Raw genomic sequence first — 12,579 nt, 5'->3', positions numbered from 1 at the left:
ATAAAAATAGTTGGTTTATTTGTGTTTTTCAAGCTGCAGGTGTCAAAATTTCAAATCAAAAAAAACAAATCATGCAAACACAGAAACATAAGCCATCGAAAATAATCAAAAGGATTTGGTTTGTAAACAACAAATGTAAAGCAATTATTATTAAAAAAGTAATGGAGATCAACAAAATATAGGGAAAACAAAACTAAAGATAAATGTATTAGTCATACACATGTGCTGCTGGTGACAGTTGGCTACTCAAATTCTGTTAAAACCACAAAAATATGAAACATATGGTTATATGTGTGTTTTATAAGCTGCAGTAAATATAAAATAAACATGAGTTTGCCCGTGATTTCAAAGCAAGGAATCAAAACAGAAATATAAGCCATCTGAACAGTTAGAGTATTTAGTTTTTGAACATTAAATCAGAAACATTGTGTAAGCCAGTATTACTCAAAAAGTAATGGCCAGCAATAAATTTTGGGAAAACAAAACAAAAGTGGAAATATAGTCAACAGGAAAGCTGGGAAAAAGTTAACATTTTGCCACAAAAGCTTCGGTGTAAAATTTAAAACACAATCTATTATTTAAAAAGTGCTGAACAATAAAATATCGGGATATTTAAGCAACAAATATTTTAAAAATCACTGGCTTAGTATGTAACCAATAAGCGCAAAACTGAAACAAATGTAATCGTGAGCAATAAAATATTAGAGAAACAAAATCAAAGTGAATATGTAGTGGTGGTCAACAGAAATGCAGATTTAAAATGTGGGAAATTATGATTTTGCTATGAGAGCTTTGGTAGAAAATTTGAAACATAGGATCCATAAACACAATCTGCGGCAAAATCATGACATTGTCAGTAATTTCAGTTGAAGTGGGTGAAAGTTTAACTTATTGCACAGAGCTTCTTTGGTTGTTGTGCAACCTCATGTGGCCTCTTAACACTGCTTGCTTCAGTTGCTTGTAGTATGTCTGGAAGACCCCAAATCTGGCGATTCTGCAAAATAACAACATAATTTTACCACTTACATACCACCAAGTTCAGTGCAAAATAATATGACTCTTAATGTTCGTTATTTGTGAACGTTCATCGAAAATTACATATTGTAGTGTTTTCAAATGACTACCAGAGTGACAGATGTACGTTACAATGACAAAAATACATTTGAGTCATTACTAAAAACAACAAATTCTGTGTTTTAATTCCCATAAAAATTGCCAGTACTGAATTTGTTTTTTAAACTCTAGTACAAAAACAGAAACATATTCTTGTTTATTGGCAAACAACAAAATGCCTTGTTCAAGACTGCATCTATGCATTGAACAAGAAAATATTTTGTTTATTACCTAATAATAAGTTATTGTTTTTAATTACGGCACTGCAGTAGTTTTCTTGCAAAAGGTTGTTACGTTTTCTCACTTTGCACTTGTGAAAGAAAATAAAGGAATAAATTTAACTCACCAGTTTGCGGTTGGCTTTATGCAAAGCTTCTGCCCCAACTAGTGTGATGTCACACTCTGAAACATTAAGCTTTTCAACTTTTTCCAAACAAGGGGCCACAGCAATTGCCCCCTCATCACCAAACTTGTTTTTGGAGAGATCCAAATAAACCATCTGTAAACATAAAAGGTTTTATTAGTTTAATTTTTTTTAGCTTGTTAAGATAAATGTCATTTGTGACATGCAAATAACACAACATATTTTTTAACAATCTTAAAAACAAAACAACAAATGTTGCTATTGAAACATCATCGACACAAGTATTGAAACGGGATGTTTTACACTAATATACTGGCTTGTTTGTTTCTGGTTAGGATTTTTAAAACTGAATTTTGTACCTAAATGCAACAAATAATATGTAAAAAACCCAAAAGTAAATACAAAAGTGTTAAACCGGAATAAAGTAAATATTATTGGGGATAGACACAAAAAATCCATTGTGACTGTTTCAACTCAACTACTGCGTGAGGTAAATCGGGATCAAAAATTTTGAACTGTGAAATATACTTAGTGACATTAGGTTCTCACATTAAGCAGTGTTATGAAATGTTGTGAATATAAACTTCCAAATCTAAGCAATTCACAAAACATTTTTACTGCAACATTAGTTGAGTGGTCAATACAATCCCTATAGTGGTTAGGTTTGTGGTTTAAACCTAGCTTTGGCATTTTTAAGTCACCTTACCGAAACAAACACTAAAAATTATGTTGTGTTCAAATATAAGTTTGCAACTCACTGAGTGGTTCATGTTGAGGATGGCAGCAATCAATGCTTGCAAGCAAGTGATGGTTAAATTGCAATCTTTAAAGAACAGTTGACGAATGTTGTATACACAAGATGACACATGATTGACACCAATCAACCCAATGTCGTTTTCTCCCAGGAAGAGTAAATTCATCTGCAAACAAATCAGCATGAAAGTTAATGTGAAAGGAAAAACTGTAAGGAAAAGCAATACAAGTGTTTTTGTAAAATTTATAAACTTCCAGTTTTTAATATGTTATGACACAGTAACATGAAGTAAGCTTATGTTACTGGATTCCATAATTTATGTAACCAAGTTTAATTAAATACTGATTATGTGTGAAAAATAATTTTGCCAATAAACTTTGCCTTGTGATTTAATATTGTAATAAGGAGTGAGAATACTTTTAATTTTGCAACATCTTTTTGATAACACTTTATAATAACATTTACAGAAAAAACTGGAAGAGGTAATAAAAAAAAAGTTATAATAAGCAAAGCCTTCATTTTGCTGAGCTTTGCAAAAATAACAAAACAGTTTTATCTTACTGGTTTTTGCCGCTTGCTGATTTCATGGCACAGTTGTTCAAGACCATCACCTGTGACTAAACATTTTGCCAACCGCATCCCATCAAGTTTATGGATGCCCGGTGCAAAACTGTCCAAAACTTTCTTCGACATCACATTTTCACTCAAGTCCAGCCAGCTCATCTACAAAACACCAACATGCATCTGTTACCTGGAATATATCTGTAACATTTTATTTGTGTTGAAATTCTTAAAACAGACAATGGTTAAACAATTGCTCATTGTTTTTGCATGACACTCACAATTGTTTTCCATTGTCTTTATTACAACAGTACTGTTATGTAACAAACACCAATCATAATACATAGATATTAGGAGCTCAATTATTTTTTTTCCAAACAAGTTGAAAGTTACAAACAATCAACTGGTAAATTTGGAAAACTAAATATTCATTAAGTTCTGATGAAACTTACTTGTTTGTAACTTTATTTCATCTTGTCACATAAAACCCAACAAACTTCATCATATAATAGTTTGGATGTTAAAAAGTAAAAACACTAAACTTACATTTGTATCTCGCTTTGCTGTGGCTTCAGCTACTTCATTAAAATCATCTTCTTTCAAGTTGCAATTTACAAGCGATAATGCCTGAATCAAGTCGATGGATTTGGCCAGATACCTCCCAACACCAATGAGGTTGTTGAAAGACAAGTGAAGATGAGACAACTGTAAGACACAAATTTGAAATGATTGCCCTTTGCATTTTAAAGATATTTAACCAGTAAAAAATTAAAAATCAGTCATCAATATCCTGCAAACTACAAAATCACATACATGGATGTTGTGTTGTGTGATGACACCAACCAGGGTTTCCACCATAGGAATTGTCAAACCACACGTCCATAGTGTCAGTTCAGTGATACCAGGAAGAAGCTCCAAGATAATCTCAAAATCCCCTGTTATGTCAACATCCTTCAAATGCAACTTGGGTATCTGTCAAAAAATATTAAAGTGCATTAGGCTGGTAACAATAAACAAAACCAGGCCAAAACCTCTTATAAAAATACAACACATTTTGCTGTCTGTATTATGATGTTTTTAATAAACATAATTTAATACTAAAGTATAACTGTTCCCTTTCTTTTAAAATTGTTTTTGCATATTTACAACTGATGGGTTTTTGCAGCTGTGTCCTGTTTTTTTTTATGATATGTAATGATAATATCATGTGTTTGGTGCACATTAACAGAATACAATGAAAAAAAATGAAAGCTTGTAAAATCTTCTTATACCGGTTTACATTACTGGTTTATATTAATATTCTATAAAATTATAACAAAACTAACATTTTTATGTCAAAAATAAATTTAAAGTTTTTACTTTGTGTGTGGATTGCTGAATGGTGCTCAGTAATGTATGTAGACCCAGTCCAGTAAAAGTGGATCGATTCTGCCAATCCCCCACATTAAGTATGTGAGATTCTTCAGCAGCTGATAGGACATGACAGAAACTCATTACTTGGTGGGAAAGAAAATCTCCTGATAGTAACAATGGGTTGGGAAGGGAATTGGCAACAGCCTTGGTTAAATCATCGTCTTTGGCCTCATTTGCCCAACTGCATATGTTGGAAAGTGTGGAATCTTTTTCTCTTGATTTGAACTTGTTTATTTGTGAAGTTGATTCTATGACATCATCAAAATATCTGTCTACTGTTACTGGGATATCAGAAGGTAATTCACTCAAATTTGGTAGAAGCTTCCTGGCTTGTGTTTTTACAAGTTGTTTTTTTCTGTTTATTTCCTGGGCTTTCGGAAACAAGAATATTATTTTTTCTTGAACTTTTTGATGACAGAATCCAAACAGAAAGCGGACAACCACCTCCCAGGAACTTTGTTGGAATATCTGTTGAATCTTGGAAGAGAATTCCTCATAGGATGCAAACACCATGAGATGAAGTGCAGCTAAAAACTCCTGCCATGTGGCATGAATGAAGAAAAATGTTTTTTCCCCATCCAAAACCAACATACCATGTTGATGCTTGGCATGAGCACACATGAATGGCTCAATAAATTTCATTTCTATGCCATGTGTCACAAAATCTTGGCAGGGAAATGAAAATTGACGGTTTTCAACACCATTCAAAGCCATATTGGTTAGTTGCTTTAAATGCTCCAAATCTGTGTGAAATTTTGGGTTTTTCTGCCATTGCTTAAGTTGATTCAAAAATACATCAGAAATGGACAAAACTGGTTTGTTTGACTCCAGGTTTTCAACAAAGTATGAAATAATCAATCTTGCAAAGATTGGAATAAACAACAAAGCAGATACATTGGGTTGTTTTTCCAGCTCATCTTGGACATGTTTTTGTTGCTGTTCCGTTTTGGAATACTGTTTGCAGAGAAGATTCTGAGATTCTTTGCTCAGACCTAAAACTTGTAGCATAAATACTGGCTTGCATTCTGGGTTGAAGTTCAGAAAAGCATTTGGTCGGGAAGCAATTAACTTTTTTGCATTGGGAAGTAAGCGACAGTTCAGCAGATTCATCAGGATACAGTAAGGCATTTTTTCTTGATGGAGTGACATGCCATGTGGGTGTTTGGAAAAATCACCTGTTATTTCTGCTTCATCAAGCCCATCAATAACAATCAGTGTGTCTGAAGATTTGTTAATTTCATCTAAAATCGCATCATCTGTTTCTGGTTTGAATTTGTATTCATGATCAGTAGACACAAGAAGGAACTTTAAAAGATTGCTTTTTTCCATGAAGTCAACTTGACGTATGGAAATATAGAACACAAAAGCATTTGGATGTGACTCAATCCAATGTTTCGAGACAAATTTGCAATATGTGGTCTTTCCTATTCCAGCAATTCCTGTTAGACCGGCCACATTTTGCTGCTGTTTGTTGGTTGTTTCATATGATGATTTTGCTTTCTCATCATATGAACGTGATGCTTCCTCAAATAAACTTTCTGGAGGTATATTCTTTTTGTCAGTTTGTTTTTTGAACAACCAGCTGCTTGTATTTCCAAATTCTTCTTCACTCACATTCTCTTGTTTTGTTGCTTGCAGAGGGACACGGTTTGTTGAATCAGCTATTGCTTTTGCAAATTTCAGGCAAAGTTTTTTCAAAGATTGTTTTTCCAAGTCTGAAACTGTTTGAAACACAGTCAGTTACTATCTGTGGATTCTGTTTTTCTCTTATCATGACACTAACATTTTATTAATGTATATGTTATGAAACTTGTGTTCTTCTGTTATAATTTGTGTTGTGTTGAGGTTAAAATCATACCAAATCGCAACTGTAGTAGCAACATTTAACCTAAATGTGTTGCTGCAGTTTTATGGAATAATTTGCTTTCAATAGTTTTTAAAGTCTTGAAAGATATAATTGGATTTTGAGCAGTTAGGAATTAAAAGTGAACAGTTTTGTGATATATATTCCAAGATATATGCTTGAAATAATGTTGGTGATAAAATTTAACACTTGTATTCATTTATGTGGCTGCAATAATTTGTGTTTTATTTTGATGTCAGTGAGCAGAACAACACCTGATCACATTATGTCACACAGAGTCTGTTGTTCAGCTGCTTGTCTCATTTTTGTTTTGCTGTTGTGTTTTCGACCTTCTCTCACACAATGATCAACTGTCTAATGTGTTTGTTTTTCCTGTTGTTTCTTCTCTAATTCTTAAACTAATGTGCAACACCTCAATGGTCTTTTCACACATTTTTAACCAGGAATTATTTCGTTGACAGGCTTTCAATATGTAAAGTTGTGCAACAAAAATGTTAGTAACATGAAAATATATCGCTTATTTGTTGAAAGGTGCATTTTCACAGCTTTTTACCACTAGACTGTGCTAGTAGTCAATGGCAACAGCATTGTATTTATGCTCAGTCAACATAAAAGTGCTGTTTAACTATTTCAAGCATCAAAATCACATCAGAGCAAGTAATACTGTTTTTAAACAATCATAAGTGGCTCTGTTACTTTCCTTCATTCTCTTTTGTCCAATGCAAGATTTTTAGACACAATTTATTGTTGGTGAAAATACACTTTTCGCTTTGAATTTCCTAATTTTGGCCCATAGTTCACAGGACCTACCAAACTTTTCAGCTTATAACCCTTAAGGAACATTGCATTCAATATATGTTTTTAAATCACTCAACAGGGTCGGCAACCTTTAGAGTGCTGCATGCCAATTTACTTGATATTTCAAAGTAATAATGGCTTTGTGTGGTTGCCATAAACCACTTAAAAATGCAACTAGGCGATATAATTTAATAGTTTGGGTCTTAACGTTTATGATACATGTTTTATTTAGTTGATTTGGTATGATTTTAACCATTTATCACCAACATGAATAAGTCTTAACAATAAATATGTCTTCAATTAATGATTTTGATTATTGATAATTAAAGTTTTTCTACTCTTTTGGATCCAATTAGTTGAAAAATAAATGCTCGAAAAAGAAAGTTACAACCTGATATTATCTCTTTCCAGTCAGGTTCAGATGAACTTTGTGAATCTGATTCATCATCACTTGAACATGAGTCGGCTAAAATTAAAAAAACTTAAATATACTTTCAAGTAACACTGTGTTTTACCTTTAAACCAAATCAAACTGGCATTCTTATGATTTAAATGTAAGTATAGGCTGTGGTGGGATTTGAACCCACAACAGGAGCTTATCTGTTTTTGAGATTTTCTAATTGAGCTACACAGGCTCTGCAATCACATTCATATCTTGCCTGTCGCAGCAATATTGTGCCAAACAAATGCTTTGATGATTGTGTTAGTTTATGACAATACTCCTTGCAGACCTAATCTGTTATGAGTGGAACAACTAACCCCCAAATACCTTGAGGTTTTCATGAGTACAAATGAACCAACCTTTAGTTGAAGATCCAGCTGCTTTTGATTCTGGTTTGGAAATGTCAGGAGCAACAAGCTCAATGTTTTTTAGAGCTTTTGCAATTTTCTTTACAGAAGCTGAAACAAAACATGGTTGGATGTTTTGTATTTTCTCAAAGCAACAGAATAACAACCAGTTTAAAATAAATAAAAAACTCTTAACTATATGCGCTGTTACAAAAAATAAAAACTCGGCAAAATTTGATTTAAGTTTTTCTGCTGCCCACCTCCAAGTATATTTAAGTAGTTCAATATTAAATAGGCAACAAAGTTTTAACTGATCTGGGTTAAAGGGTTTAATGTAAGCAATTACTGCCATGTTTTTTGATTTTGCTGAGTTATGATCATGTGTTATAAAAGATAAAACCCTGTTATAGATGTTTTTACCAATAGTGCTATGACAAACAACTATTAAATGCTAAACAGGTATAAAACTGTTCACATGTGATAAGTAAGCGTCACCCGGCCCACACTGTTTTGACCTATAATGTCTCATCAGTTTAGCAGCTATGGTTCAAGTCCAATTGGGGCATCAAACAGATTAAGTCGAATCAGATTATCTGCATTGTTCTCCCAACAAACTGGAGTGCATTTAGATGGCTACAATAGCCAATACGACCTATGTCTTGTCATCAGCTGCACTGATGAGACAATATAGGTTGACTGGTTTGGGTATTCATATAGTAAAAATAGAATTGTAATAATTTGACATCTTAAAAATTAAATGCAAATCATATAAAATGGCAAAATGTTAGCATCAAATCTTACTGAGTTTTTTTGCTTTCATCCAAGTTAAGATCATGTGGTATCGTTGTTCTTTAATGTTTCCCTCATAGTCGTGTTCGATTTGAGCGATTTGATTTTCTTCGGGTCGAAACTTTTGTCGAACGATGTTTGCTTTAAAAAAGTCACCACCGGGATATTGACTTAAAAAATCATATATGAACCATGCTCGGTTGCGATCTGCAAATGAAATGTAAAGAAATTTATCAATTGTTTAATGTATTACTCACACTAACAAATGTAATGCAATTCTCGGTTTACAGCTTTTTTTCTCAGTAAGTAAGATAAATTTGTTGTTGTCAGTCATATTGGGCAAACGAAGTGTTTGGTTAAACATGTCATAATTTTCAGGTTTTTTACCTGTTTGGTGCTATAAGAATGAGTGATTTGGTTGTGCAAGCTAGCATTATTCATGGTCTTTTAATGCAGGGGTCCGCAAATACTTTTTGGCGCGACCCTAAAAAAGTGCTCTAAATTCTCGCGACCCAAGCATTTTGTTAGCATATAAGTATGTGGAAAATACTAAGCTACTACATATCAATATTAGGACTGCTATTATGATATTGTCAGTTGCCATTTTCACATAAAACAGTAGGTAAACGAACGTATTTATTCTAACAAATGAGAACGGTGGGCTCTGTGTTGAGAACACAACAGCAAATCAATTCGAGGTTTAAATTGAGAGACGACAAGTCGAAGATCGTCCTCTACTTCTGGTCTTGTTCTGCATTTGCTTTTAATATAAGATAGTGCCGAAAGCGCAAAACTTATTGCATATAAAAGCATATAGAGCCAATAAATGATAAGCTGCAGACAGTGCACACTGTTTCGACCTATAAGGTCTCATCAGTGCAGCTGGTGACGAGAGATCGGCCGCATTGGCTAGTGTAGCCATTCAACTGATACTGTGACACTGAGCCGACTTCACTGTGGTTCCCAAGCAGTTGCTTGGCCATTGTGAGCCAGTTTCATCTGTGCTGTATGTCCAGTTGTGGCATCGCACAGACTAGGTGATGCATGGGGTTGTACCCTGTGCTCCCAACAAACTGGAGTGCCGTTGAATGGCTACACTAGCCAATGCGGCCGATCTCTCGTCACCAGCTGCACTGATGAGACCTTATAGGTCGAAACAGTGTGCACTGTCTGCAGCTTATTGCATATAGTTACATAGACTGAATGTAACAGCTATACTTAGTTTTATGTAACAATGCAATAATAACTAGAAGGGTGGCTTAGCACATATTGCCCTTGCATATACACTATAAACTATTTTAAAACATAAATATATTTCCTATGCTTATTTTGTATTGGGTCCCATATTAGCCATCATTTTTTATAACTTTAGTCGTTTCTGCAGGCAAAAACTCATGGGTCCCCACACATGCAAAGTTGAAAATAATGCAATTCAAGAGATAACCATGAGAAAGTCGGGTGTTGTAAGGTAAAACACAGTGATCGGCACTGGGCTTAAATAATAATACTATGTAGAATACAAACTTTAAAATTAGATTCACCCCAGATATTGTTTGAAGTATGTCCTATTTAACGTTTTAAAAAACTGACCCATTTTAGGGGCTAGTAGGGCAACTAATTGGGTTCGACACACAAACATATATAAAACCACAATGACCCAATCCAATAGTACTGCAAAATTTCAGCCCAATCCGCCAATGTTCAAAATTTCGACCACTAGAGGTGTTTTGAGCAACAACCGTTACTGTTTCTGACGTCATAGGGCTGTTAACAAGCCCCTAACTGCCATGCCGCAAAAACGACCACCAAACAACCCACCAACGAGCAACATACAACTGGTTGCCCTTGTAACACTATTGCTCCAAATAAATCTTTCGTTTGTGGTGCCCAGTAACATACAAATACGTTTTACACTTTAGGGGCTTGTGGGGTAAATGTTAGGACTACTGGGTTGAACACAACAATCGACACAGTGGGATGCACATCTACATGAATATATCTACCATCTGTGTAAATTTCAGTCAAATCCATCAAACATTTGATGGAAAAACAAGTCGGACAAACTTTGGGTAAAAACACCCATTTTAGGGGGCGAGCGGGGTAAATACTGGGGTTATCAACAAAAACAAAGTGGGATGCACATCTACATAACTATATCTACCATCTGTGTAAATTTCAGCCAAATCCATCAAACATTTGATGGAAAAACAAGTCGGACAAACTTTGGGAAGAAAAAAAAAGCAAGAAAAAAACAAACAATTCGAGTAAAATCAATATGTGTCCCCTTCAGGGAAGGGGACCCATAATTAAAATATTGACAAAAGTCGAAGTTCATTAATACTGTAGATGCGATGCTTATATTCATGGGAAATTTTGAAATATTTCACGACCCAGGCTGGAAGGTCTTGCGACCCAAATTTGGGTCGCGACCCACTATTTGCGGACCCCTGTTTTAATGTACAGAAGATAATGTGATATTTGTACTAAACTATAACACAATATTAAAACTCAACAATGCAGTTTAGGGTTAAATTTAAATCAAATTTCTATATTTATTAGGAGATTTATTAAAACATTAAGTCACGATAAATATATTCTGCCGTTGTGGCATCATCGATATCCAAAGGCAAAGCATGTTTTAATAAATTTATATCAATAAACACAGGTTCACAATAGTCATTATCCACCATCTAACGAGATGGAAGATTCTAGTTTAAAGTATACTAAGTAAGTAATCTAGGATTTAAGCCTCCCCTGGTTAAGAATCATTAGTTTAATTCTTCTCTGATTTAAAACATACTTTAAATAGTTCCAACTTACTTCGCACAACAGATTTCTTGACCCAGTTGTAAGCCAAAATTTGATCAACTTTTTCATTTCGTTTCGAAGTGAATATCTCTTCTGCTACCATTTTTTCCAGACCAATAATAAGTCTGCCCTGTTCATCTGCTTACACAAAATAAGGAGTCAAATGTATGATCAAAAAATCTCTGGTTTCCTGCATTATTGTCTCACAAAATCTGAAGTGTTAACATTTATAACAATTGTGAAACATCTTTAAGCAGCATTGAAATGTAAAGACAACACAACAACAACAGTGTTGTTGCACACAGTACTGCCACCCACTGACAGGGTGACGGGGAGTCGCTGCCACCCACTGACAGGGTGACGGGAAGCTGGTGCCACCAAAGATATTAAGTTGTCAACCACATGATATACAAGTTTATCCTTTGTGAACCACATTTGGCAAATACATACCAAATCTTTTTTAAGACATTTAGTAAGTCACTAAATTATGTCATGTTACATGGCATACCTGTAAAAATTAAAAATCACTGCCTGTGAGGTGATTACCTTGCAATTTGATCCAGTATGGATTTAACCTCACTTCATTTTTACTGACACATTGCTCCACAGTGTTGTCTGAAAACCCAAGTTTTCTGAGATATTCGGGCCAATTGGCTCGTCGAATTTGTTTTTTTATGTTGCCAATACTTTCTCCAGCTGCTTGATCATCAGAAACTGATGGTGGTACACTGAATACAATAATTAGTTTTCAGAGTATAAATAGTCCTTCTCAAAAGGTAACATTTGTACTGTTTTCATAAAAACACTTCCTATTACCTGCTAATAATTTTAACCTACAAACTTGTGCTAAGTGTTTCACAATAATTACAAATTAATCAAACATTTACTGTTAGTTTATTTTTCCAAATCAGCATAAACACATTTTCATTGTGCCCCACAAAACAAAACTGGACATTGATTTCAAATTAAGTGCAAAGCTTCAACCAGTTACAAAATCTACATGCTTTTGAACACTTACCTTTCTTTTGACATATTTACTTGAGTAATGTTGCAGCATGAAATGAACTATGTATGCAGTGCATAGCAGCACTAACAAGTTATACTTTCTACAAGGAAATACTCTTGATCAGCTGAGTTGATGAATATTATTTCCAGCCCAAGCATTGTAAAACTGACAGTGGAAACTTTTTTCCTGATCAGACTTGCATCAAATAACAGGAAGTACTAAGTGACTAATTGGGGTGGGATTGAATGCAGCAACAGCCAACACTACCTTATATGTCATCAAGGAAATTGAGTTTTGCCAATCAGCTAAAGAGGTCTGGT

At 34.3% G+C, this 12,579-nt stretch overlaps 3 protein-coding genes across 4 annotated transcripts; all 3 read right to left on the bottom strand.

Moving 5' to 3' along the window:
- Positions 1-10: 10 nt before the first annotated feature.
- On the bottom strand, positions 11-3,081 carry LOC145228309 (ribonuclease inhibitor-like). The gene is made up of 4 exons (XM_080093328.1): positions 2,793-3,081; positions 2,236-2,397; positions 1,460-1,612; positions 11-994 (listed from the first exon to the last, which is right to left on the bottom strand). Exons 1-4 carry the CDS (start codon positions 2,952-2,954, stop codon positions 884-886), a joined length of 588 nt encoding a protein of 195 aa, XP_079949454.1. The 5' UTR covers positions 2,955-3,081; the 3' UTR covers positions 11-883.
- Positions 3,082-3,261: 180 nt separating this feature from the next.
- LOC145229719 (NACHT, LRR and PYD domains-containing protein 3-like) lies at positions 3,262-6,775 on the bottom strand. Its single transcript, XM_080095051.1, has 5 exons — positions 6,766-6,775; positions 4,152-5,926; positions 3,606-3,764; positions 3,339-3,497; positions 3,262-3,288 (listed from the first exon to the last, which is right to left on the bottom strand). Exons 1-5 carry the CDS (start codon positions 6,773-6,775, stop codon positions 3,262-3,264), a joined length of 2,130 nt encoding a protein of 709 aa, XP_079951177.1.
- Positions 5,861-12,479, bottom strand: LOC145228308 (uncharacterized). 2 transcript variants are annotated; one of them, XM_080093326.1, is made up of 6 exons: positions 12,272-12,479; positions 11,800-11,981; positions 11,266-11,394; positions 8,458-8,652; positions 7,669-7,767; positions 5,861-7,333 (listed from the first exon to the last, which is right to left on the bottom strand). In XM_080093326.1, the coding sequence occupies exons 1-6, from the start codon at positions 12,283-12,285 to the stop codon at positions 7,191-7,193; spliced, it is 762 nt and encodes a 253-aa protein (XP_079949452.1). In that variant the 5' UTR covers positions 12,286-12,479; the 3' UTR covers positions 5,861-7,190. The 2 variants fall into 2 exon arrangements, with proteins under 2 accessions (XP_079949452.1, XP_079949453.1); XM_080093327.1 differs by having other exon boundaries at positions 11,266-11,391.
- Positions 12,480-12,579: the final 100 nt, after the last annotated feature.

This window comes from Phallusia mammillata, chromosome 5, assembly GCF_965637545.1.
Source record: "Phallusia mammillata chromosome 5, kaPhaMamm4.hap1.1, whole genome shotgun sequence".
Lineage (NCBI taxonomy): Eukaryota > Metazoa > Chordata > Ascidiacea > Phlebobranchia > Ascidiidae > Phallusia > Phallusia mammillata.
This window is presented reverse-complemented; position numbering and strand designations above follow the sequence as displayed.